A 27,988-nucleotide genomic window follows, 5' to 3' on the forward strand; every position below is an offset into this window, starting at 1 on the left:
TTACTCTGGAACTCGCAGCCTCCTCCTTTTATTACCTTACAGAATCCTCCCTGGGGATTCCTGATGCCAGTCCCAGGGTTTCGGAAACCATTTCCAGGATGGGCAGGAGAGAGCTAACACCCTTTACTCTGTAGCTAGACTGTCTGGGTTTGAATCTCTGCTCTATTATTTAGTAGCTGAACGATTTTGAGGAAGTTACCTTCATGTCTTTGTGCCTTAGTTTCTTCCTCTGTAAAAGGGGCTAACAGTAGTATCTACCTCAAAGATTGTAGTAAGGACTCAGTGTACTAGTATCTGTAAAGTTCCTGGCACACTGGATACCCAAATCTACACTCTGCTGATCCCAGCTCACTCACCACCCTTGGCCCAGCTCTCCCCTGGGCTCTGGTGACATACCCAGCTGCCTCCCAGGCATCATCTCTTCTCACACCCCACATCTTCTTGGGCACCAAGGCCTGGGGCTGTTGTGTCTAACTCTCCATTCCTGCTGCCACTGCAGGTCACCTTCTCCTAGACCTGCTCTCTCTCCAACCTAGACCCCTCTTTGAGACCCCTCTTTGCCACAGCCAGAGTGACTTCCTGAGGATGCATGTTGGTCACACATCCGGCCCTTTGAAGTTCTCTACTGCCTGCAGAGAAACTCCTTGCCCGCAGGATGTGGCCCTGCTGGCCTCAGCTGCATCTTCACCTCCTTGCTACTCTGCAGTGTGTCTCACACAGGGTTTTCTCTCTGTCCAGAATGTTCTTCCCACCCAGCCTCTAATTCACATTTGTCCTTTAGGATCCCCTCACTGAGAGCCTTTCCTCACCTGCCAGGCCGGCTAGGAGCCTTCTCTGTTTCTGTGCCTCCCTGCTTTGGGTCTGCCTCTGTCTCAGTCAGGGAGCTCTTGAAGGAGGCCAGGATGGGAGCAAAGCACTCTCTGGGATCAGGCCTCAGAGCCACAGAGAAAGCCTCAGGAGATGTTTATTAAATGATTAAATTCTCTTACTCGAGGACTCAGCAAGTCTGACAGTCGAAGTCTCTCGTGGCCACCAGGAGTCAGCAGCTGCCTAGGTCTGCCGAGGCCATTCTCCCACCTCCTGGGGTGGAAAGACCAGTGCTTCCAGTAGCCGCCATTACTGAGCTGTCAGGCCCTGTGCCTTCTATCCAGTACCTTGTTCTCCCAGCCACCTTGGGATGTAGCTGTCTTACAGATGAGAAAATCAAGGCTCAGAGAGGGTAAGTGATATGAGGTCACCAGAGCTGGGACAGAGCTGTGGTCTTTAAACTTCTTTTTTTTTAAATATCAGAGAATCTGGGCTCCCAATTAAGCAGAGCTATAGGGTATTCCCTGCCATGCTCCAGCAGTGTGCCCACGGCCCCCACCACCAGGTGGGTGATTCTAGCTCCCTGGGCTTCCCTGGTGGTCCACTGGTTGGGAATCCACCAGCCAATGAAAGGGCCACCAGTTCAATCACTGCTCCACATGCTGCAGGGCAGCTGAGCCCATGTGCCACATCTACTGAGCCTGTTCTCTAGAGTCTGCGAGCTGAAACTACTGAAGCCTGCTCGCCTAGAGCCTGCGTTCCGCAAAAAGAGAAATCACTGCAAGGAGACACCTGTCCACTGCAACTAGAGAGTAGCCCCCTCACTGCCACGAGAGCAAGCCTACATGTAGCAATGAAGATCCAGCAGTCAAAAATAAACAAAATTTAAAAAAATTACAGAAACCCTCCCTGCATCTTTTCTTCATTCTGGCCGTGGGAGCCTATGTCTGAGCCTGGACGGTTAGTATCCTTTGAACTGAGGGACATGCAGGGCTACAGGAGGGACGTGAACTTGATCCTGGAAGGCTGTTACCAGTTCCACCATCTGGGGCAAGGACCTCCCAGGAGTGCAGTGGAGACTGCTTAGAGGACACAGAAGCAGTCATCGGGAAATTACCTGACTCAACTCCTGGCACAAGTGCCCTCCATTCCCCTCAAGCCTCCCTTTCTTCATGGGGCAGCACACGCTTGCTTCACCTCAGGGAGCACGTGCACACCTTAATTTACTTGGAGGGAGTACTTCCTGAAGGGGCAAGTCTGGAGGGTCAGAGATGGGCCCAGGCATTCCAGGGAATGAGGCAAGTGTGAGGAGAAGGGTTGGCAATGCCATGCAGGGGAAGATCTCGGAGGGGTGCCAGCTGGGCAGGCTACACCTCTAGTCTTTGCAGTCCTGGGCAGCAGAGCGGGCGGGGCCAGAACCCTGTACGGAAGACTGCTCTGGGTTTCCGTACTCCAGTCGCTACTCAACCTACTCTGAGGTTGCTGGCCTGTTTGTTCCCTAAAGTCCAAACTGTCGCCTCTGGGACTTCCCTGGTGGCCCAGTGGTCTTTGCAAGGTAGGAGGCACAGGTTCGATCCTTGGTCAGGGAACTCCGCATGCTGCAGAGCAACTGAGCCTGTACGATGCAACTACTGAGCCCGTGTGCTCTGGAGTCTGAGCCACAGCACAATACCCCGTGCGATGCTACAGAGATGCTGAGTGCTGCAGCTGAGACCAAATAAACATTAAAAAAACCCTTCAAAACTGTTGTCCTTGCTGTCCATACGGATGGCGGTCCAGAGAGGAACCAGCAGAACTGGGATAAGAATCCAGGCTCCTGATTCACTCTTCTCAAAACTGGACTCAGGTTCTGCAGAGGTGCTGAGCCATCTTCTGGAGGCCAGGTTCTAGGTTCCACTCCCAGTTGTCTTCCTGAGACCGTGGGCAAATCACAGGGGGTGGATTTTCCCCACCTGTGAGACCCTGTGCCATGGCTCTGGGCCTCACCAGTGGGGACCTGGCTCTTCCCCGGGTTGGTGTACAGACATGAGTACCACCTCCTCTGCTAGCCTGAGGCTTGAGAGATGTGACAGAGGCTCTTGTCCTGGGCTCCTACTGCCCCTGGTCATCTCCCTATCCTGGGAGAGGCACCTTGGCTTCAAACTGCTGTTCCCAAGTCACCCCCACCAGACACGAGCCCTCTGGTGACAGGAATGGGAACTGAGCCATCCGTGTCTTCAGGACCAGAATGTGGCCTGGGGCAGGAAGTTGCTGACTAGACAAACAGTGATTGAGTAGAGGTGGTCCTGGACCTTAAATCTGCTCTGGAGGAATCCTGGTGGCACAAGGCGTGGCCCCATCTGCAATATGTGAAATGCCGTGTCTGGTACAGGCTGTTTTTTTTATAGATGCACATTTCATTAGTCAATAATATTTCAGCTTATCTCTGCATTATCTTACTCGATTCTCCTGGCTCTTATGAAGCTCGTATTGTCTTCTCCTTCCCACTTTACAGATGAGAAAAGCAAGGCCCAGAAGGGTGAAGGGATGAGTCTAAGGTTACAGCTAAGTGAGGTAGCCCAGGGACTTGAATACAGGTCTCTTGACCACTCTCCTGCTGTTCACAGGAGCAAGTGAGTGACAAGAAGCATGCGTATTTGTTTAGCACACAGTGTGGAAGAGGTGTTCCTTTCTGTTGTTTCAGGATAACATTCCAGTAAAGTATTTCCAGACCAGGGCTCTCTGAAACAGACGGGGCAGAAGTATTGCATTTGTGTTTTCAGCCAGTGGGACCAGGGGAAATTGGTTCAGGAATGAGACGCCCTCTGGAATTAATTCTTGACAGATCAAGCGGTAACAGCCTCTAAGAGGAAACTTATACTGGTTGTGTTAGGTTGTAGGATTTGGGGACAAATTACAACTCTCTCCTTATACACTAAAATTCCTGTAACTTGGTTGTATTTTTGTCATGAAAAACAGCTTCATAATGAGCAATTAAATGCAAAGATTCAGCCAGATTGTGTCATAAAGCCACTCAGAGGCCAAAGAAATAACTTGCCTCACTACTGAAAGCTTTGGCTGGGTTCCCTGGGCAGTGAGGGGAGGGTGCAGCACAGTGAGATTACAACCCAGAGGAAGGAGTTTGCTTTGTCCTGGTGGAGAGTCCAGTGGCTTGAATCTTCAACTTCTGGCCATTCCGAGAAGTCTGTTTTAGTAGAGTCTTCTCAAATACTGTGACTTTTTTGTGTGATGTTCTCATTGTGCATCTAGAAACTGAACTTACCTGGAACCTAAAGGTTGGATGAGTCCTTGGAAATCATCTCATTCTGCTTCTTTTAAAGCTGGGGGCTGTGGTAGCCCAGTGGAAAGGGTATCCATCAGGCGGCGGCAGGGCTGAGGCTGCAGGATATCCTCCCGCTCGTTTCCGCCTGCCTGTGGTTGTGGGCTGGGGCGGGTTAGAGAGGAAAGGGATTCAGGCGATGCGCTGCGACTCTGCTTTGGCTGCCTCACGTTTAGCTCCTATGATGAAGGAGGCCCCCCTATAACTATGATACAGGGGTGGGGCAACCAGCTTAATTCTGTCCCCTGGTCATAGACCAGGCCTCTGGTACCAACGGTAGTGTTAAATGTGAGCAGCTTTCATTAGGAGGGGAAGACAGAAGATGGAGGTGATATTAATGTGTATTGATATTGTATTGATATTAATGTGTATGCCCTTAACATATTTATGGTAAGGCACTGCTGTTGGTGGGAGTGTCGACAGATATGATTCTTTTGGAGGCCAATTTGGCAACATCTAACAAAATCAAATCTATACATATTATTTGTGGTGCTAGTGGTAAAGAACCTGCCTGCCAATGCAGGAGATGTAAGAAATGCAGGTTCGATCCCTGGGTCAGGAAAATCCCCTGGAGGAGGGCACGGCAACTCACTCCAGTACTCTTGCCTGGAGAATCCCGTGGACAGAGGAGCCTGGTGGGCTATGGTCCACAGGGTCACAAAGAGCTGGACGTGGCTGAAGTGACTTAGCACACAGCATGACAAAATTAAATACACACATATATTTTTAACTCTTAAATTACATATTTAGGAATTTACCTGATATTTTTACTGGAATAAATTTATAAACAATAGGTAAAAAGGTATTAATTTCAGCTCTCTGAAAGCAAATGAATGGAAACAGCCTCAACATCCATCACTATAGGAATGTTTAAATCATGCTATATCCAAACAATGGAATATAATGCTGCCTTCAGAAAGAATGAGGTAAATCTAAATGTATTATATAACTTCACATATGAAAAAGGTAGTGTTGGCACATGTAAGTTCTATGCACAGAAAATGTCTGGAAGCTTACATATCACACTTGCCCAGCTCTGGAAGAGGAGGGTTGTGGGGGCCTGCCTCAAACAGTGGTCCTCACTGGGGTGGCTAGTAGCCAGATGGACTCAGCTTTCTACCTGGAATCCTCCAGCCATCCCTAGAAACAGTAAAATCTCCTTCTTTTGCCTCATGACTCCTCAGGGTAGAGGTTTAGGAAAAGGACAGAGGAGTACAGACTGCCCACGGCCTGCAGTCGCATCAGTCTGAGGGGACTCAGTGGCCTCCTTCTGGCCCTCGCAGCTGCAGATCTGGGGCTCCCTCCTCAGTCACCTCAGCACATTCTCCGCCTCTCCTTTCTGGCACATATCATACAGTACTGTCCTCAGGCGTATCCTTCTTTTTACCTCCATGGAAAGAACCTTGACGGCCAAGGCCACAACTTACTTATTTTTATCTCTAGCATTCAGGGTATTACCCCTGACAGGTGGGTGGCACGAAGGGCGGTTTGTCCCATGGATGGGTTAATTTACTTCCCTCTCTTTGTATCTGTTGTAAGATTTAAAGGAGGGCCTGAGAGTGTCTTTAAAACAAACACTGTCTATTTGGAAAAGCCTGTTTACCCAAATCTTCTTATAAGAAAAACTTAGAAACGTAATTCCATTGTTTTTTATTATTCAACATTTTATACATAATAAATACAAAGTTTTTACAGCCACTGTAAAGAAAGCACTTCTGCACAGAGGCGCCTCCTCTGAGCCCAACCCTGTGCACTGTGGTGCGGGATTACATGTCCTAGAGGGACGGGTTCTTATTAAAAAGGAGGCATATTCTTACAACTTCGTTTTTTTTTTTAAAATAAAATTAGCAGCTCTTCCAAAAAATATTTTAAAATATAACAAAAGATTTCAAATAACTCTCTGAGAATGTGGAAAACCCAGATTCAAGGACAATTTTGCTAGCTAAAGAGAGAATACAAGACTGGGTGGCAAGAACTGCCCAATTTCAGCACTTTGAAGATTTTTAAAGTGCTTTGAAGATTTTTAACTTGTCCACAAACTTTAAAATCTTAAAAAGAAAAAGCCCACCCTTTTAATTTTTGTAAACTTAAGAATAAGTTTGATAAACACAAAAAGACCTCAAATAGATCAACAGGTTTTAAGAAATGCAAAAAAAAAAAAATCCTCAAATCACAGAGAAGATTCATCAATGGATACTGTCATTGAAGTGATCAAATGACTATCTGAAAACTTCTTCAGCTATGACCTTATTTCTAGTCAAAAATCCCATGGGGACATTTGGCGAGCATTTCAAGTTTTTAGAGATTCTTAGGAGGGATGGCATTTTCAAAGCAAAAGACAACTTTTGGATTAAATTCTGAGAATTTTGATTTTTTTAAAAAAAGGGAAAAAAAGCAACTGGCAAACATCCCTTAGTTCCTAAGTAATGCACTCCCTATCTTCCATTGGAGGTGGAGGGCCACCAGAGGCCTCTGGGAGCCACTGCTGTGGGTTTGTTAGTCTGCAGGGAAGGCTCTTCCTGGCTCTCCCTGTGACATGGAGAACTTGTCCTTTCCTTGTCAATTTGCACCATACAATCCTTTTGTCCTTCTTCATAGGAAGATGGTTTACTCCTTGAGCCACAGATTCTTCCTCCCAAGGAAATGTCAGGTCAGAGGGACCTGGGAAGCTGCATTTTATGTGGTGGGTGGCTGCTGGTCTGGGCCAGCCACAACTTGGCTGCCTGGGCCAGTGGACTAGCTTGGGAATAAAATAATGCTAGGTGCCTCCCCAATAGAGAAGCTTGACAAGGCAAGTATGTGTCCCCAGTTTTATCAAGACATTCAAATTCTAAGGATACTGGTCATGATAGTATATGCTGCAAAAATTAAGATGAAAAAATACCCAAATATAAAAAGAACACTAAGTCAGCTCATTGCAGATCTGGAAGCTCCATTTCTGCTTTAGCCACAGCCTCCTTTCTATTAGTCTATGTGATGGATGAGATTCGGCTACTAGTTCAGCCCCTCCATGTTAGCTCCGCTAATACTAAATGAATGGCATAAATATTAATACAAAGGACACTGTTAATTGTTTTAAATCTGTTAGCTGTGGAAGAGATGTGCATTATTGCAATCGGTGCTAAACTCAGGGCAGTCTACTTTTTTCCAATAAGGTTTCAGTTTCTCAGTTTGGGGACCAACTGCGGGGAGGAGCCAGCCTCTCCTGAAATCCCTCCTGCTGCTTCCTTATGTAGCCGACATGATCTGATTAAACTCAATCAGATAAGCCAAAGCCACTTGAAGAAAGATGAGCATCTTTGCCACGTCCTCGTGGCCACAGTAATATACTGTACGAGTGCACATGATCAGTATCTCTGTGACTGTGCCCTGAACGAGGCCTGGTCTTGAGTCTCATACAAAAATGGGTCCCTAGTAGGCAAGAGGACTGTCCCTCTTCTCTGCTTCTAAGGCCCACTAGGATTTGTGCTGTGCTAGGAGAGATGACATAGAAAATGACAACAAAAAAAGGCACGAAATAACGTGGGAGGTGTCAACCAGGCCACCCGGTCACATATAGTCCTCCTTGTTTTTGCTCTGTTCGAGTCATCATCATGCAAGCAAAGGTGCCTAAAAAACAAGACTGGCCAAACTCCAAGCCTGGCCTTGATTGTAGCAGTAACGGACAGGCAAACCCATCATCACACCAGTGTGATTTCCACATCCTCGATCTTCTCTGCGGGCCTTCGGTGGTTCTGCGTAGGAGGAGGGGGAGCTGCCCGGACCTGAGCAGGAAACCATCACATGGTCAGTCAGCTTCCTGATTCAGTGGCTGAAGCATCGAAATCCGACCAATCACTTATTCAAGGACATAGGCACCCGAGGGCTCTCAGAAATGTTCTAGGCATGTGCTTTCAACTTAATTTTTATAGCTTCTTACATTGAGAAGGACAGACTGCTCTGGATGAAATGTGAAACTCACGACTCAGGTTCTTCCCTGGGCTGAAAGCCTCATGGCCACAAGAGTCTTTGTAGTCCTGACAACCTTGGCCCAAGCAAAGGCCTAGAGTTGGAAGCGAGAGAGAGCAATGCTTGGAGAACTGAAAAACCTTTAAACATGTCTTGGAAGGAGAGATGCAAGAGATGAGACTAGAGAGACAGGCTGGGGTAAGTCATGAAGGGCCTTATTAAGTCATATTTAAAAATCTGAGCCTTATTCTATAGGCAAAGAAGAGTCTTTGAGGGATTTAAGCAGTAATATTAGATGTGTGAAAAGATGACTCAGGTAAAAGTTTGAAGAAAAGAGTGGTGGAGGGCAAGAATACAGGTTGACAGTTTTGGAGCCTCCTGTGATCGTCTGAAAGGGAGCTGATGTTGGCTGGCACTGGGGGAATAGAGGGGGACAACCTGACAGTCATCTCTAGGTAACCCTGGCAGGCCTTGCGATGACTTCACGAAAGGCAGGTCAGGGAGGTGTTACGAGTGATCCCAGAGCACTAGCAGGATAGGGGTACCACTCACCAGGATGGGAAATAAGGGAGAAGGATGATGTCTGAGAAGGAGGATAATTAACTAGTTTTTTGCTGAGTTTTGGGGGTTTGCTATATATATACACTGAGATTTCCACAGATCTGAAGCTCAGAGAAGAGATTGGATAGGTAGTTATAAATCTGGGAGCTGTCAGTAAATAAATGGTTATCAAAGTCTTGGGAGTAAATGAGATAACTCAGGAGTAAGTTTAACGACTTTAAGAGCAGTAGCCCTGGGACTCCTCTGGTTGCTCAATGGTGAAGAATTTGCCTTGCAATGCAGGGGACGTGGGTTCAACCCTTAGTCAGGGAACTAAGATCTCACATGCCATGGAACAACTGAGAGGCTGACCTGAGTGCCCAAATACTGAGGCTGCACACAGCAGCTACTGAAGCCTGGGTGCGCTGGAGCCCACACTACAGAGTCCATGCAGCGCATCGAAAAGATCCCACACGATGCAACAAAGACTCCCCCTGCTGCAACTAAAACCTGACGCAGCCAAACAAATTAAAAAAAAAAAAAAAGAGGGAAGCGGTTAGTGGACGGAACCCTGAGAAGCATCAACAGAGCTGGATAAAGGCAGAGAAGCCCTCAAAGGTTAATGAAAAGGAAGGCCAGGAAGTAGAAAGCAGACCAGGAAAAGTGTGGTGGAACAAATGGGTCCACTTCTCTCCACTACTGCTCTTCCCCACTAGTTCACATTACTGTCCTCTCTTGCTTGGACCATTGCTCCAGCCTCCTAACAACTCCTCATGTTCATTCTGACACTTTCTACTCATTTTCCACCTAGCTGCCACAGTAGTGTTTTTAAAATGCACAGCTGGGATGTCCCTGGTGGTCTCCCAATTCAAGGGATATAGGCTTGATCCTTGGTTGGGGAACTAAGATCCCACATGCTTCAAGGCAACTAAGCCCACTCACTGCAACTAAAGAGAAGTCCATGCTCAGTGACAAAGAGCCCACGTGCTACAATTAAGACCAAGTGCAGCCAACATAAAATTATAAAAATTATTAAGTAAAAATAATTTTTAAAAATGCACAATCAGTCATATCACTATCTGGTTTACAATCTTACAACATCTTCCTATCACATTTAGGATCACGAACCAAGTCCTTAACAAGGCACTCAGTATCTGCTGAATGAACAAAGACAAAGGTTGTAAGTGGCTCAAAGAACTGTGTCAAATACTGATAAGAGGGTCTAGGAAAATAAAACTGCAAATGTAACTAGATTACCATGCAGAAGTTATGACCCTGGAAGAACTATTTCACAGTGAGGTAGTGGGATGGATTTGATGACAGCTGAGTGAGGGGTGGGTAGAGGTGATTATTTGTAAAGAACAAATAATTTATTTGAGAATAGAAGCTCTCAAACCTCCAAAGGGCATGTATCTTATATCATCTCACTGTCTGTCGAAGAGGAAAGTAGAGGCCTGGAAAAAAAGTTCTCAATAAACGCCTGCTGGAAAAAAAAAAAATTCTGTTTCACAATTAGACTGCTTTAATGCTCACAGAACTTGTTATAATTTAAATACACTTTCCATAGTTGTCACCTGGCAATCTCACCATGGCTTAGTGAGGAAAGTGCCAGCGTAATAAGCTAGACCTTCCAAGATGTGTTTATTTTTATAGCCTTCCTTTTCCAGAGCTCTGTTTAACTTCCCAAGTCCATTGCAACCTGGCATGGAAGAAATTAGTAACAACACAGGGGTCATGGAGCTCCATTAATTTCTAACTTTCAATCTGGAAGAACTATGCACTCTATTACTCTGCTAGATAAGAGACTTACAGGTCGCAGTTTCCCATATGAGGTCTCAGGAGTATGCCTGGATGCCTGCGAGAATCCTGGCGATTCGGCATGGAAGCTGTTTTCTAAGGGAGGGAATCAAAGCAGCTCAATTTATTTGTATTGCTGAGCAATATAGATGGTAGTTTAGATCTGTTTACCCTTCAGATGAACACGTGGCTTTCCAAATGAAAGTGTATTTTGATAAATGCCCACGAGACCCCTTACCGTTTGCTGAAGGAGAGCGGGAGAAGTACTGGGAGCCCCTCTTATCTGGGCTGGGGTAAGGGCTGCTGGGAGGCTGGTCATACAGCGGCAGTGGAGGCAGGGAGCTGGGCGGTTTGGGGGAAGGAGAGACCTGCAGCAAAGGGAACAGAGGTTACACAGTGCTCACTTCAGGAGGGAGGTCAGCTGGCTTCTCTGACTGCTCCTGGCAAATAACCCTTCTCCGGAGCTACATTATGATTGTTAACTTTTTTGACCAGCCTAATTAGAAGCAAATAAGCCTAGTTTGATGGCTAAGTTGAAGATGATCTCTCTTGGTAAATGCATGCATGCTAAGTCCCTTCAGTTGTGTCTGACTCTTTGTGACCCCGTGGATTGTAGCTCGCCATGCTCCTCTGTCTGTGGGAATTCTCCAGGCAAGAATATTGGAATGGATTGCCATGCCCTCCTCCAGGGGATCTTCTCGACCCAGGGATCGAACCCACGACTCTTACGTCTCCTGTGCTGGCAGGCAGGTTCTTTACCACTAGCACCACCTGGAAAGCCGCACTTGAAAATATGTGGGTTATTTAAAAGTATCTTTTGATATTGATTTCTAACATAATTCCACAGTGCTAAGAGAACAGACTCTGTTTGATTTCAATACCTTTAGACCATGACATTTTTGCACCTTGTTTTATGTCCCTGGATATGTTCCAGTGTCTCCTAATTTACAGTCTATGGGAACTTGAAGAGAATTTGTATCCTACTATTGTGTGAAAATTATATAAATCTTAATTACATTGAGTTGGTTCACAGTGCTTTTCAGGCCTACTATATCCTACTTCTCTGTATATTCATTCTACTAATGTTTGAGAGTTTGATATTGAAACTCCATCTAAAAATCTTAATTTATCTACTTAAAAAATAATTGTAAAACATGGTGGAACTATATGCAACCTTGCTCTGTATTTTCCAAGTCTCCTGTGAATGTGTTATCATCCTTTCATAATTAGAAAAGAGTAAAATAAAAAAGCAAATGAGCCTAGAATAACCACACTACCACCAGTTTTGTGTTGCATTTAACTTTTTCCTTCCATAGATCTCATTATACTACTGATTTTAGTTTAAATTAAACATTTACCAAGTCAAACCATTCTCTAGAGTTCTACTGAAAACATATCAAAGTAGTCAATTCAGTGAAGAACAAAAGAAAGAACAAGTTCTATTTTTCGGTGAAAAAAATAACTGGCTGAGTTTCTGACTTCCCCAGGCTTTGTAATTGTCATGTTCAGTGGTCATAATACTGTACAAGCAAGATGGGCAGACATATTCCTTACGGTCCTGGACCTGCCAGGCCTGTTGTGACATATCTGAATTAGGAGTTTCCTGTAAAGACAAGTTTTGCTATGATGAAGTAAGCCTCAGGCCACATGAGTACATGGGGCTTTGGGAGTCTCATTAGTTCTCTGAAAAGGATTAGCAGCGCCTGGGCTGGGCAGGGAGGTTCTGACAGTGAGGGAAAGAGGCTGCTAATATTTTTACTGTATAAACTAACCACAGAGACAATATATTCCCTCTCCGGTTTCTTTCTTTCTCCTCACCAAACCAGTCTTTTGTAGGTCACACACAGTGTAGTATTTTGGTTCCTCAATTCAGAGAACAGAATGTGGGAGACATGAAGTGTAATATAGGCATTACACAGAGCCTGGCTGACAAGTCTCTGCTTCCCAAATTCAGTCTTGTGGAAACTTGGCAACCAAAAACTGGAGTGGTAAGGGTGAGGTTGAGACCACAGCCCACTTCTGGGCGGGTCAACAGACTCTTTGGGAGTTATTTTCTTGAACTATCTTTTAATTCAGCTTTCTTCCCCTGTTGTGCACCTGAGTCTCTTGCATCCATGGAGTGTCACCATTTTCTGAGGCTGAAAGTTCTTCCACTAGCACCGATGGGAAAACTCCAATCCGCCCATTGAATTCTCCTTCCCAGAAGCCATCGTCATCCTGGTTTTCTTTGTTCAAGATTCGGATGATTGCTCCCTCAGGAAAAGATAATTCATCATCTGTCTGGCCCTCGTAGTCATAAAGTGCTTTCACGAAACAGACTAGGTAGCAAGAGAGAAAAATGCAGTAAGAACACCAACAACCAGGTGACTCTCACAACCACCCCATGCACAGGTGACAGTTAAGAGTGCCCAACGGAATAAGAGCAGAGCTGTAGTTCTGTACTCACTGAAGAGCAACTCTAGGGTTCCACTGTACAGGACACATGAGGCCAAATACATACATTACAGAAAGGGAATAAACCCAGGTTTTTAACCAGCTGAAGGCTGACTCCAAGGTAATAGGGTTTACGTCAAACGTGACCAAATAAAGAGTGCCTTGTTTCAGTCTTTACCACTGGCATCTCCGTTGAGGCTGCCTGAAACGAGCTCGGCCTCCGTGGAATTGCTGGATGTGTGTGACCGACTGTCCAAGGCAGCCAAGGACTGCAGCATGCTCAGCAGACTGTTCGAGGTGGGAAACTGTAGGTACTTTTCTGGCACATAACCCACTTGGCCGACTTTATTTCGAGCCTGAGTAAAAGACATGCGACAAAACAGGTTTGCACACACAATTTGGACAGGGTACAACAAGAACCAAAACAAACTCCTGAAAATGTCACAAGAAGGGGTGATATGAGCAAAGGAATATACCTTTACCCAGTCTTCCATATCTCCATCTTCAATCACTTCTAACACCTCATGCTCCTCAATGGTCAACTCATCTGGTTGAGAAGCCTGCAATGTAGGATGGTCATGGACAAAATTAAAAAGGTTAGATAAAGAGCAGATGTGAACTGATTATAACAGAAACTGGGGATCAAAGTATTGAAATGATTTTGAAAAACGTACTGAACATAAAAATTTGAGTGCTGTAAAACTATCATAATGAGGTGAAGTTTTACTTAAAAAACTAAACAAAATAAAGCTACAACAAAAACTGGAGAAACGGAATCCTCAAGAGGCAGTCAGGCTCAGTGAACACAGCACTCTGCTGGAGTAGGGGACCTGGGTTCCAGCTCCAGCTTATGTATCTATTGGTAAGTTATTCAACTTCTTGATGCCTCCATTTCTTCAAAATGACAATCCCGCCATTCTCGGGAAGATGGTGGGGGTGGGGGTGGGTGGAGTCAGTGTGGGATGAATAAGCACAGAACCATGATGGTTTGGGAAGCACAGGCAAAGGAGAAAGCAGTGAATCAGAACCGCACCACAGGGCTACAGTGGAGGTGCAGGCTGTGAAAATGCAAAGAGCTATGTATATGGATTGAATGACAGCTTGAGCAGTGCCTGGAATTGGTCTCGAATCACCGTAAAACAGTGGCCAAGAGAAGTAAGTTGTAGGAGAGAAATGATTGATATTGGTCAAGGCTTGGATTTATTATGCTCCAACTTAACTGTAGACACTGGGCTGATCCATTTGGGTGCTTCTGCAGAAGTTGCTGTGACTTTTTTTAAGGTAAATAAAAGCAGGAGTCCACTGACACTGGACACCCAAATGCTGCCCATGAGGCTGTAGAATCTGAGGGCAAACTCTCAGGGACTCTGCAGAGGGGTCAGAGAAAGAGACTGTGTTTCCTGAAGAGACTTGTCTGTTACACGTAACAGGAGGCATCTGCAGGCATCTTCTGGTTCTTAGTGAACAGCTGTAAAATCTTTCCCCAAGTCTCAAGATCAGTGAAAACTATCAGTTAAGACCATATAGCTTTTCAGATCTCACAGTCTCAAAGTATAAAAATATCTCCAAGTTACATAAGCAAAAATAAGGCAAGGCTCATTTCCCATTGCATGTACATTTCATCAAACCCAGATTCTGGACATTGCTATAATAGCTGCTTGAGATAGAAAAACAGTATTGAAAATGGCTGACTAATCACAGAAATACTCCAGGATCAGAATTTTAAGCAGATTACCTCTGACCTCAAAATAAGAGAAAAAGAGTCCGCTGATTTCTGATGGCTTTTCCAGTGGAATTTCTTCACTAATCTGAAACCACACTATGCCTTGAATATACCAGAAAAAGGCACCTATATAACAAAGTTGTTTTTCCTAATTCTGTGGCAAAACTTTTCAAAGGTTATCAATACAACCAGATTTCAATGTGTGTGAGAGCAAAGCAGGGGAGTTAAACACCTTTAAATATATTGCTGCCCCTGTAGAAAAGTCATGAAGGTCCATGCAAGTTGTCCAACATTGTTATATAAGCAGTGCTATATACAGCATTGTTATACTAGCAATTCTTTCACTTGACAAGGTCAAGTCCTTCCCATGACACTCAAGACCCTGTGGTCTCCTGATGTTTTGGCCCCAGCAAACTAATCCCTAGTATCTGAATATACCATGTTATGTATTGTCTCTATGCCTTCCTTCCAAGAGGCCTTGATCCCTCTTTCCCATTTGGTATCTGGAATTAGATTACTGTGAGTTCAAGTCCAGCTTCAGTCTCTTTCTACAGGCAAGTGACTGTAAGACCTTTCAGAGCCTCAGTTTTCTTTTTTATTCCTATTACAATGCAAGCTCCATGAAGGCAGAGATTTCTGTCTGTGTTGATCAATGCTGTATCTCCAAGCCTAGAAAAGAGCATAGCATGGTACATGGAAGGTACTCAAGTAATATTTGTTGAATTAATGGATTGGTTGATAATTTCTTCCTTATAGGATTACTGAAAGGATTAGAAATATTTATATATATATTGATACTAGGCACACAGGAATTCATAAATGGTAGCTATTATTATTACCCATGATTTGATGCCTGGCTTATATGTATACCAAGACCACCCACAATGAGCTGGTTGCTTTTTCCTCCTTTTATTCTTATAAGGCTTTGAGTATCCCTCTAACACTGACTACTATGGCACTCAAGTTAGCTATTCGCACTTGTGGGCTTTCTAATAGAATGACTTCTTTAAGGCAGGGAATGTAATTTTTCTCACTCATCCCAACCAAGGACAGCAAGTGGTCAGTAAATGGTTATTAAATAAACACATGGCCATACACTACCTCATGAAGTCCTGATATGCAGTGGCCGCCAGAACCCCAGAAGCAGCCATGCCCTGTTTCCACCACCACCTTTCTAAATTTCCTGTTTTCTGTTAAAACAATATGCTTTTTCCTGATCATAAAAGTAATAAATGCTCACTGTAGAAAAGCCAGAAATAGGTATAATCGAGATCTGAAGGTAATACAATTTGGTATCTTACTTTCTTGACGTACCATTTCTTCTTACAAAAACACCTCAAATGTAATTTTTCAATTATCCTCATAATATTGTTATGGTTACATTATATGAATAGTTAATTTATTTAATTATTTCCTCATTGGACTGCTAACTTTGCTCTTATAAAGTAGTACTATGATGAAAAAAAATTTTGTACCCAGAATATTTTTCTATATTGTGGGTCACTTCCTTAGGACAAATGCTAGTAGGGTCAAAGTGACAAGCATTTTTAAGGCTTTTGAAACAAATCCTTAAATTTAGCTTTTCTTAAATTTAGGCTTTCTTTGCTGGTCTGGACCATAGGAATCACAATTAGGCTTATAGTTAAGCCTCTCTGTACTCTAACCTGCCCTCTCTGGAATATCTATACCACGACCAGGGTTACCTTATTTTAAAGCCCAGTCTGATTTTAGGACACGTGATGGCTTCCTTCAGCCAGGATGGAAGCCAAACCTTGGTGTGATCTACAGGTCTATCTGATATCTTTACTTCCAGCTGCTCTGTTTCCCACATTTGATGCTCACATACCACTGAGTTTAACATTTCCTGGACACTCTATCATCTCATCAAACTATGTCTCTGCATCTGTTGTTTGCATAGAATGCTCTTTCCCTTCTCTACCTCATCATTGTGACTAGAAAGATCTTACTCCTGACCTCACTGAAATGCTACCTTATCTGCAAAATTCCTCAGATGCAATAATCACTCAGATACTTAGGAGCCTCTCCATTTAAAGACCTTAAATTTTAATTCTGGAACTTCAGAGTAAATAGAACACTGAGACAGAAGACAGGGAAACAATCTCAACCTAGCTGTATAATATTTTCAGAACATTGCATAAGTGTTTTAAAGATGACTTCAAATTTTCAGAAGATTATCAAAACAGTTTACATTGGGAAGACAAACCCCAACTCTTTTAGAAAAGAAGAAGTATTGTTAAATATATAATAAAAGGATGTTAAATGAAAAGAAGTCTGGTAGTCACTGGTATTGAGGAGTAAATGGTGTCAGTTTTTCACTCTCCAGGCACGGTGCTGGTGGGAGTGAGACTATTCCCTGTATGCTTAAGATTCTCTCCACATACTTCCTCTGTTGTTGTTCCTCAAGCATGGCATTAACGTGAAAGGAATTCATTAAAGTGAAAGGGATTCATTTGTTCATGCTTTCCTCACATCATTCATTTATTCGTTCCGCAATTATTTTCTGAGGACCAACTATGTGTCAGGCATTGTCCTAGGTGCTGAAGACACATATGCAAGGCACACAAAGTTTCTGCCTTTAGGGAACTTTAGTGCAGAGTTAGATAAAGACATGTGAAAACAAACAAGATTAAGTTTGGTTGGCGACAGGTTCTATATAGTATCAATTAATAAGTGGGGACAGAAGGGCAATGGGATAGAGTTGTGACTGGGAAGCTGTGTATGTGTTTAGGTGGTCAGGGGAAGCCTGAGGAGGCACTATTTGAGTTGAGCCTATATGAAGAGCACTGGGCAGCCAACCAAGAATTGGGAAGAGACAGTTCTAGGTAAGGGAAAGCAAGTGTAAAGTTGTCAAGTCAGGAAGGAGCAAGTGCTTTTGAAGACTGAAAGGCAGCCAGAGTTGCTAACATGTAGTGAGTAGGTTCAGTGGGTTGGTCAGACATGAAGCTAAGGAGATTGGCAGGGGCCAGATCAGTCTGGACATTTCAGAGCCTAGTAAAGAGTTGGTTTTTCTTTGTGTGATGGAAAGCTTAAAAAGAGTTTTAGGCAGGGGAATAAAGTAATCTCCTATATACGTTAAAGATAAGTTTGGCTATAGGGTGGAAAGTGGACTCCTGGCAGACAAGTATGAAGAAGGGATACCAGTTATTAATTTTTTTTTACACTAATCAAAGTAATGGCCTAGACCAAGATGTGAAATGTGAATGGATTCCGGATATGTTTTGGAGGTGGACTCAACAGGACTGGCTATTCATTGGTGAAGGGAGTGAGGAAAAGAGGGGAACTGGGAAAACAAACTCAATCTACTTTGAGTAAAAAGTTAATGTGAAAGCAGGGCAGGGGTGAGAGAGATTAAAAACTATTATACCAAATCAGGTTTGGAAGTTAGAAGAAAATCTATTTATCCAGGTCCCTGCTTAACCTGGAAATAAGAGATGGTTATATTAATATTAGGATAAGCAAAGTTTTAACAAAACTGTTCTTTTAAGCAATTTTAGTTTAATACCAATTTTGAGAACTATCCTAATGGAGAGCCTTGTGCCAAGCAGGCAACTGATAAGGAGAGGAGTTCTATTTACAGAAAATTTACTAGATGCCAGGCACTGTGCTAAATGCTTTGCTATACAAGTGTTATCTCATTTAGTCTCCACATTAGCCCTATAGTATTATCCCTATAATATAGATAAGAAAACTGAGGCTCACAGTAACCAAGGGACTAGCATGGTTATGTAGGTTGTAAGTGGCAGAGACAAGATTTTAACCGAGGCCATCTGACATCAGAGCCTAGACTCTTCCCCATTATGTTACATTGCCTCTAAAATGAACAGAACACCAACATTATGGTAAGTACAGCATAAGAGGCTGGGTAGATACTGTTACTTGTATCTTCAGAGTTGTCACAATTTAACATGAGAAATATGTTAGAGAAATACAAACCTTATAGGAATAAACAACTTTGCAGGTGAGTGGGTAATTTCTTAAGGTACCAGAAGGGCTGGAACTGCTGTCATCAAAAACATCCATGTTGTCCTCAAACTCTTCTCCTTCTTCTCTTTCAGTATCTGCATTAAGCTAGGAAAAATCAGAGGCCACTGGCTAGCTTACTCAGTTACTTCAAGAAGATGCATGAAAGCAGCAAACAACCGGATTGTTTCAAAATGTTAATTTACTCATTCATCCGCACATAGGAAAGTATCTGTTCTGTTCTCACTTGCATTTTTCATGTTATGAAAGGACTGAGATTTTTCTTTTTTTTTTTTAATTTTACTTTATTTTACAATACTGTGTTGGTTAACCAAGAGTCAGTTAAATACTGACTAATGAAGGCCTCTTACTATTTTAAACTGATCATATTAGCAAACATTAAAAAGATTTCTAAATGCTACCAACACCTTGGACTGCAAGGAGATCCAATCAGTCCATCCTAAAGGAGACCAGTCCTGGGCGTTCATTGGAAGGACTGATGCTGAGGCTGAAACTCCAATACTTTGGCCACCTCACGTGAAGAGCTGACTCATTGGAAAAGACCCTGATACTGGGAGGGATTTGGGGGCAGGAGGAGAAGGGGACGACAGAGCATGAGATGGCTGAATGGCATCACCGACTTGATGCACATGAGTTTGGGTGAACTCCGGGAGCTGGTGATGGACAGGGAGACCTGGCATGCTGCGATTCATGGGGTTGCAAAGAGTTGGACACGACTGAGCGACTGAACTGAACCAACGAGGTAGAAAACAGGTTTTCATCTATGGCTGGTTTAAACGTACACTGGTACCTCCTTGAAAAAAAAAAAAAAACCTGCACAGAAATGAAGACCCAGCACAGCCAAAAACAATAAATAAATAAAATTATTTTTAAAAAAAGATACGGATAAATTAGAGCATGTGTGCTCTGCTGGTAGGAATGTAAAATGGTGTAGCTGCTTTGGAAAAATGCTATGATGGTTCCTTAAAAAAATTTAACATAGAATTACTGTATAATCCAGCAATTTCACTTCTGTACTCCCAATGCTCTTCAATTTTAATTTCTATTCTATTCTTTCAATTATTTTTCCCAAAAGAGTTTGAAAGCAGGGATGTGAATACATATTTGTATACCAATGTTGACAGCAGTATTATTCACAATAGCCACAAGGTGGAAGCAACCCAAGCATCCACTGACATGGTTGGATGAACAAACGGTGGTATTCGACAGCAGAATATTACTTAGCTTTAAAAAGGAAGGCCATTCTGACATATACTACAGCATGGGTGAACCCTAAGGGCATTAATATTAAATGAAATAAGCCAGTCACAAAGAAGATAAATACTGCATGATTCTACTGATAAAAAGAGTTCTGGAGATGGATGATGGTTAATGGTTGCACAAAAAAATGCACTTAATGCTACTGGACTTTGTATTTTAAAATGGTTTAAATGATGAAGTTTATGTTTCATATATTTTGCCACAGAAAAGGGCACAGTTTCTTTTGAAATGTAATTTCAAGGAAAATAAATGAAAATAAATCCAGTTTCAAGGTATATTACTGCCCATAGCTAAAAGGCATATATTAATTAAAATGGTATTAAGTGTAAAAATGTATTTATCTAGAGTATTGTCTATTACATTAAAACGCAAATAACACTTAAATGAGTATAAACATCTGACAGAGGTAGGCAGAGTAAGAAGGACTAAGACTGGAGAACATAGGAGATGGGCTTGTTCTATATACCTCTGAACTATAAACAAAAAGTAAGTTTTACTTTTTAAACTAAAATCCAGCAAAGAAGAAACAAAATCAGCTCAAAGGTTTCTTGGTTTCTAGCTACATACAAACACTTATTTGGCTATTTTCCCAATGTTCAAACATACAAAGGCATTAAGGTTTACACAGTAAGGATATAAGGAATGGGCAGTCAGAACTGGGCCTTATGGTAGAACAATTAATTAAAATATCAAACACCTACTAAATGCTGAACACTAAGCTAGGCTCTGAGATATGAAATGAAGGACACAGTCTGCTTTGCGGGAGTTCACAACCTAGAGTGGGAAGTCAGCATACCCAAACGCTAAGTGCACAGACAGCCCTGTGAGTATGGGGTGACTCGAGAAGGTCAGAGCAGATCTCTGTCCCTGGGATTCTCCAGGCAAGAATACTGGAGTGGGTGGCCATGCCCTTCTCCAGGGTATCTTCCGACCCAGGCATTGAACCCTCTTACTCTCCTGCATTGGCAGGCAGGTTCTTTACAACTAGCGCCACCTGGGAAGCCCTCAAACTAACAAACACATTTACATATACTTGGAAGATCCCTTTATATTCTAGAAAAGGTTACAGACAACTGTGGGCACAAAAAGCAAAACAAAACACCCATACATCCATAACAAAATTAAAGCCAATGTGGGTAGAGCGAGTTTCCAAAAATACAGCATAAGGAATGTTAATATGTACTGTGTTTTGGCACTGGGAATCAATTCAAAATGTTTCATCTTGGCAGTGTTATCTGATACTAGGCATTCTTTCTTTCTTCTTTATTTTGAATTCATTTTTTGATTCTCACAGAAGGGAATGGAAGGTTGCAGTGACGGCAGCAGGGGTCACTGCTACATGCTTTTGCACTGCTCTTGCAGTTTTCCAAAGTATGTCATCTCAGGACAGCTTCTTCCTTTTTCCTTTTCCACCTTCTGTAACTTAACTGTTGCAATGTTTCCTTTTTTTTTTTGTTTTTTAAACTGTTGCAATGTTTTCTTGACCTAGCATTTCTAAAAGCACATTCTTCCTGTTTCTTAACTGCTCACTTATCCCTTTTCCTTCCTGTCACCTGACAGAATTTTAATCAAAACTATTCTTTCCAGTGGTACTAATAATTTTCCTTTCTGGGATGTTGTAAAATGCTTACTGTTATTGCAACGGCAGATAAGAAGAACCCTTCTGAGTTGGTTTTAGTAGCTGACCTCATACTCAGCAAATTACCTCTGAAGGGCTTCATCAGCTTTATGGATTTGACAGACTTGGGTCTGAATGCTGACTATGCCATTTACTTGCTGTATGACCTTGGGCAAATTATTTGATTTCTCAACTTCAATTACCTCGTCTCTATAATGAAGACAATTACTTCTTAACAAAGTTATCATGAGGATTAAGTGAGGCAACACTTAAACCCTTAATATATGCTTGGTACAAAGGAGACACTTAATACATAACTGTTGTTTTTATGAGGAAAGGAGAAGATAGATTAAAAAAAAAATCTGGTGATCTCCAGCTTAGAGGAAGACAGTTCCCTGTAAGTGGCTAGGAGAACCTCTGAATTCCATCTAGACAGAAAAGTGAACATCATTCCAAATACAACACAGGTATATTATAAAAGATGATGTTGAAAATATCAGCCAAATGGATTTCTGTTTCCAGGCAAGATGGAATATCAGGGACCAGGTTTAAACCTTCTAGACACAGCTAAAAAACTGTTCAAAATTTACAAAAGAACAGTTTTCAAGACACTGGACATTATGTGATGAAGAACAGTGATCCTTGCGGGAAACAATTTCCCCAACCTACTATCTGAAAAAATTTTCCAAGATGAGATACAGCAGGAGAGAACCCAGGAAGAGGTTGGTGATCTACTGGAATTGAAGACACGAAACTGGGACTTCAGGAAGGCCAAAGTGGCTAGGGTTTGCACAGTAATGAAGAAAAGAGAAATGCATAGAGAGAACTCTGGAAATCTACAGAGGGTCCTCCTTAAGTCTTCAGCTAAGTACTGATAAGCACATGTACATCAAGAACTACCCAAAGCCACTGATAGAACCCCTCAAACGATTAGAGGGAACCATCCTCAGCATTCACATAGGCCTGGGAATATTTCCTGTTCCCTCTTAACAGAGCAGAAAACCTCACAAGGCATAGGGCATCAAGTAGAGAAATTAGAAAATCAGTAAGGATTCGGAAGACGTGAACAACGCTACAAACCAATTTAACTGACGTTGATAAAAGATAACACCTAACAATAGCAGATTATATTTTCTTTTCAAGTACACTTGAAGATTTATTGATATATGTCATATAATGGGCCACAAAACAAGTCTTGATAAATTAAAAATGATTCAAGTACGTTATCTGACCACAGTGGAAATAAATTATGTCATTAACAGAAAGGTATCTGCAAAACTCCCAAATATTTGGAAACTCAATAATACTTCTAAACAACCCAGGAAACAAAGAAGAAATTAAAAGGCCAATTAGAAAATATTTAAAATTGAATGGAAATAATAACACAATGTATCTGAGTTTGTGTGGTGGTGCTTAAGCAACATGTAGTGGGAAATGTTTAGTATGACATGCCTGTACTGAAAAAGAAGTAAAGTCTCACATCAATGACCTCAGCTTCCATGTTAAAAATATCAGGAAACAGCAAATTAAGTCCAAATTAATCAGGAAAAGGAAATAATAAAAAAAATGAGAGCAGAAATCAATAAAATAAAAAAACAAAAAAGTAACAGGGAAAAAAGTCAATGAAATCAAAAGCTGTTTTGTTTTTTGGTGACGATACATCAAATTTATAAACCTCTAGTAGGATGATCAAGGGGAAAAAAAAGGAGAAACAAATAACCAACATCAAGGAGTAGGAGAAGTGATATCACTACAGATCCTTCAGACAATCAAATAATAAAAAATATTATGAATGACTTTATGCCAATAAATGTGGCAACTTACATGAAACCAACAAATTCTTTGAAAGACACAAATGATCAAAGTCCATTCAAGAAGACTAAGTTGAAGAATCCTATCTCTATTAAAGAAATTGAGTTTGTTGCTTAATAGAAAACTCCCACAAAACTCCCCTCCAGGTCCAGGCTCTGGTGAGTTCTACTAAACATATAAGGAAGCAAAAAATTCTACATAGGCTTCCAGAAAATTGAAGAGGAAGGGATTCAAATTATTTTATGAGATAAGCATTATTCCCAAATCAGACAAAAACAGTTTAAGAAAACTATAGACTAATAAAGTATCTGCCATAATCAGACATATAAAATGCTAATCAAAATTTTAACAAATCAATTCTAATCAATATATAAAAAGGATAATAGTTCATCAGGAATGCAAAGTTGGTTTAATATATGAAAAATCATCAGTGTACTTCACCATATTAACAAACAAATATGAAAAATCATTTAATATTCAGGACTTCCCTGTAACTCAAAGGATCAAGAATCTGCCTGCAATGTAGGAGAGTGGGGTTCGATCCCTGAGTCAGGAAGATCCTCTGGAGAAGGGAATGGCAATTCAGCCCAGCATTCTTGCCTGGAGAGTCCCACAGACAGAGAAGCCTAGAGGGCTAGAGCCCGTGGGGTTGCAAGGAGTCAGACAGGATTGAGCAACTAACACTTCACTTCAACATCCATTCCTATTAGTAAACTAAACAAAAATGGAGGAAACTTCCTTGACATGGGAAAGGGCATCTACAAAAATCCTACCATGAACATCATACTTCATGGTGAAAGACTATGCTTTCTCCCCAAGTTTGGGAACAACACAAGAACATCATGTTGGTTCTCACCACTTCTATTCAAGCAGTGTACTGGACACTGGAGCTGTTATAATAAGGGCAAGGGGGAAGTAAGCATAAAAGGAGATAAAAGGCATTTTGAATTGGAAAGGAAGAAGTAAAACTGTCTTTGTATGCAGGTTATGTAATTATCTATATAGAAAATCTACATTAAAAAAAACTAATGAATGAGTTTAGCAATGTTGTAGGATACAAAATCGATATACAAAAATCAATTGTATTTCTATATGTTAGTAATGAACAATCAGAAGTTGGAATAAAAACTATTAGGACAGCATCAAAAACTATGAACTAGAGATAAGTCTGACAAAAGATGTGCAACACCTACACACTGAAAACTATCGAACACTGCTTAGAGAGATGAAAGACAATTGAAAGACTCAATATTGTTATGATATCAAATACCTTTAAGCTGATCTACAGATTCGCTGTAATCCTAATGAAAAAATGCTGGTAGGTTTTTCTGGTAGAAAACCGATTTGAAAATTCATATGGAAAAGCAAAGAAATGAGAATATCCAAAACAATTTTGAAAAGGAAGAAACATGGAAGTTTTTACCTGACTTCCGGACTTAAAAGTTACAATAATTAAGACACAGCAGCACTGTCATCAAGCTAGGCAAACAGATCAATGAAACAGAATAGGAGGTCCAAATATAGACCCATACATATATGGTTAGTTGATTTTTGACAAAGATGTGAAGGCATTTCAGTAGAGAAATGACAGTCTTTTAAACAAAAACAAGAAAAAAGAATTGTACTCACTCTTCTTAACTCATACAATCACAAACTTACATGTAAAACCTAAAATTATAAAACATACAAGAAAATCTTTATGACTTCGGGTTGGACAAAGGTTTCCTAGTTATATCACAGCATGGTCCATGAAAGAGAAAAAAAAGTAAGTTGGACTTCAACCAAAAAATTTCTGCTCTTTGAAAGATACTGTTAAGAAAATGAAAAGACAAGCCACAGACTCGGAGAAAATTACATAAATCATCTATCTGATAAAAGATTTGTATCCAGAGTATACAAAGAACTCTCAAAATACAATAAAAAGAGAACAAACCACCTAATGAAATATACTTGAAAAATCTGAATGGATAGTTCACTGAAGAAGATATACATGTGTAAAACAAGCATGTGAAAAGATGCTCAACACTATTAGTGAAATGCAAATTAAAACTATAATGATACACTACTGCGCGCCTATTAAAATACCTAAAGTTAGAAAGAAGTGACCATACTAGCTATTGGCGAGGTAGTGGAACAACTGGAACACTAGCACTCCATTGACAGGAATGTAAAATGGTACAACCACCTTGGAAAATAACCTGAGAGCTACTCAGAATGGTAAACATATAGCCACTATATGACCCAGCTAAAACATACACACATAGCAGTTTTACTTGAAAGCACCCCAAACAACTCAAATGCCCATCATCAGAGTGAATGAATAAACAAATTTTGTGGTATATTCATAAAACAGAATATAACTCAGCAATTAAAAGACTGACATGTAACAACATGGATGCTACTCAAAATAATTATGCTGTATGAAAGAGGTCAAACAAAGTGTATGTTTTTAAATATGTGTAATCTATTGTATTTCAATTATACTTCAGTAAAACTGTTGAGAATAATAAAGCTTGGGAATTTTAATGACAACTGGTTGCACAGTACTTGAAGATGCTATAAGACCATTAATTACATCAAAATAGGGCAGTCAATAATTCACCAGATGCTTAAAACAAGAAATGAAAAAAGAAAAGATACAGCAATTGAAATGAATCACGAAAAAGGTTAGAGGAATAAAGAGTCATCTAAGGAGTGAGAAAAAAAAGCAGGGCTTTAGAGACAGACATATTTGGGTTCTAATCCCAGCTCTCTCCACTTACTAGCTGCGAGCTGCTGGGCAAGATAGTTAATTCTTCTCAGTCTATCTTCTCATCTGTAAATACATTCAGGATGGTTGTGATTATTAATTAAAATAATATATGAATGTGCCTGACATGGTACCTGGTACAGAACAGATGATTTATCAAAGTGAATACCCTCTTTTTGGTAGCATTTTTAGCTTAGTTGGTAGAACTGGAATAAACTGCTTAAAGTTCAGATTAATATTTTTGAACATGTATCATGTGTAAGGACCTGTGTTAAGCACTTTACTTGTTATGGCTACGGAGAAAGTCAAAGAACATAACACGGCTAGAGATACTTCTCATAGAAGTGAAATGCTCTAGCTTTTCAATGCCCATCTTTGGTCTTCGCTGTCAATAAGTGACACTGGTTCTCTTGATCTGTGGACACCAACCCAACAGTCATTATATGCAGCTAGATAATTTCCAGCCCCTGGCAAAGGGTCTCATGAGCAGTGATGGCTCAATACATGCTTACTGAATTGAACTAAACTGATCCTACTGGGAACCTGAAATGTCAGTTTCATTAAAAGTGTGGACATTTTGAGTATGGAGTTTAGTCCAGTAAAAAGGTGAATGCCCATCTGGAAATACTGTAAATAAAAAAGCAACTGAAGATTTTTGTAGGTGTATTCCATTATTTTCTATTGTTTACATTTCTCTCATCATGAAAATCCATTGTTCATTTCTTTGGGATTTAGCTCAAGCCAACAAACAGGTTTCTGTGTTATAAAAACAAAGCCCATTGGATGCGAGGACTATAAGGCATTACTGAGGCAGATGGGAACCAAATTAGCACCCTAAAGGTTTAAAATCTTTACTCTTGCCTTTCAAACACATACTGAGCATGATCTTCATAATGAACAGACCTAGAATTTATTTCTATGCAACTCTGTGAAATGCTGATATACTTAGGGATGCTTCCCAACAGAGTAGATGTCAGGATGCCTTGGCATAGTAGTTGGGGGAAGTGGTTGAAAACAAGGAAGTCATGTAAACACTGTCAGCTACAGTTTGGAAATCTAGAGAGGAAAAAAGAACAGACAGAAAGAACAAAAATAAACCAACCTCAAACTAAGAATCTCTGACTCAGTAATTCTAAGATTCTAACTTACAGAAAAAAAATCCCCAGTATGAAAAAATGTGTAAAAATGTTTTAAAGAGTGTTATTTAGACTATGTGGAGGCAAGCCAAATACTAACCACAAAGAGTTAAGTAAATGCATTCCTGATGGGATATTACACAGACGTGAAAAGGATGATTAGGAAGGTCATCCATCAATATGGAATGTTAGATAAAAATATCAAAAATTAACCTTATTATGATAAAGGTGTTCAAAAAAGGAAGAGTAGAAAGAGGAAGGAATTCAATTAAGTTGCTAACAGTGTTGTTATAAGAATGGAGCTTTTTTTATTTTCTTCTCTGCCATACTTCCTAATTTTTTGTTATCTAGTTATATGATTTTTCTATTCTACAATTAATATAATTTCAAAATTAGGTTTTAAACTGGGTATGGGTGTCTGAGTAAGAGACGGCAAGAAAATGAGAAGGGATAAAGTGACAGAAGGGGTGACTGGGTCACTGGCAGCAATCCAATCATAGGAGACTGTATGCAGGGTCTGATTAACCATCAACTGAATAATTATACCAGCAGAATGCTCTCCATTAAAAAATATTGCTATATTGTGATTTTTTTCCCCTTCCTATTCCTATATTCTGTACCACAGCATAATACAGAAGGCAAAGAGTTAATACTCAAGAAAGTATAGTCCCTTCCTTATTCTATAAGATAAACAACATATGTTTTAAAAATATCTATCTCTATAGGGCACTTTACACTAGTAATGTCTAATAGTACTATTAACTATGTTTTCCAGATGAAAGGGAATTCTAAACCTGATGATTAATGCTTTTGCTGGCATCTGTAATGGAAGAAATAATTTGGA

At 41.1% G+C, this 27,988-nt stretch overlaps 1 protein-coding gene across 1 annotated transcript in view; it reads right to left on the bottom strand.

The window, feature by feature from the left end:
- Positions 1–7,352: 7,352 nt before the first annotated feature.
- The window catches only part of FCHSD2 (FCH and double SH3 domains 2), a 240,911-nt gene continuing 220,275 nt past the window's right edge, over positions 7,353–27,988 (bottom strand). Inside the window, exons 15-21 of the mRNA XM_052652842.1 lie at positions 18,522–18,656; positions 13,321–13,404; positions 13,023–13,200; positions 12,509–12,729; positions 10,650–10,779; positions 10,425–10,507; positions 7,353–7,890 (exon numbers count right to left, since the gene is read on the bottom strand). Coding sequence (XP_052508802.1) covers positions 7,807–7,890; positions 10,425–10,507; positions 10,650–10,779; positions 12,509–12,729; positions 13,023–13,200; positions 13,321–13,404; positions 18,522–18,656 — 915 coding nt within the window. The 3' untranslated portion in view covers positions 7,353–7,806. The remainder of the gene's footprint in view (positions 7,891–10,424; positions 10,508–10,649; positions 10,780–12,508; positions 12,730–13,022; positions 13,201–13,320; positions 13,405–18,521; positions 18,657–27,988) is intronic.

This window comes from Budorcas taxicolor, chromosome 15 (assembly GCF_023091745.1).
Source record: "Budorcas taxicolor isolate Tak-1 chromosome 15, Takin1.1, whole genome shotgun sequence".
Taxonomy (NCBI): Eukaryota; Metazoa; Chordata; class Mammalia; order Artiodactyla; family Bovidae; genus Budorcas; species Budorcas taxicolor.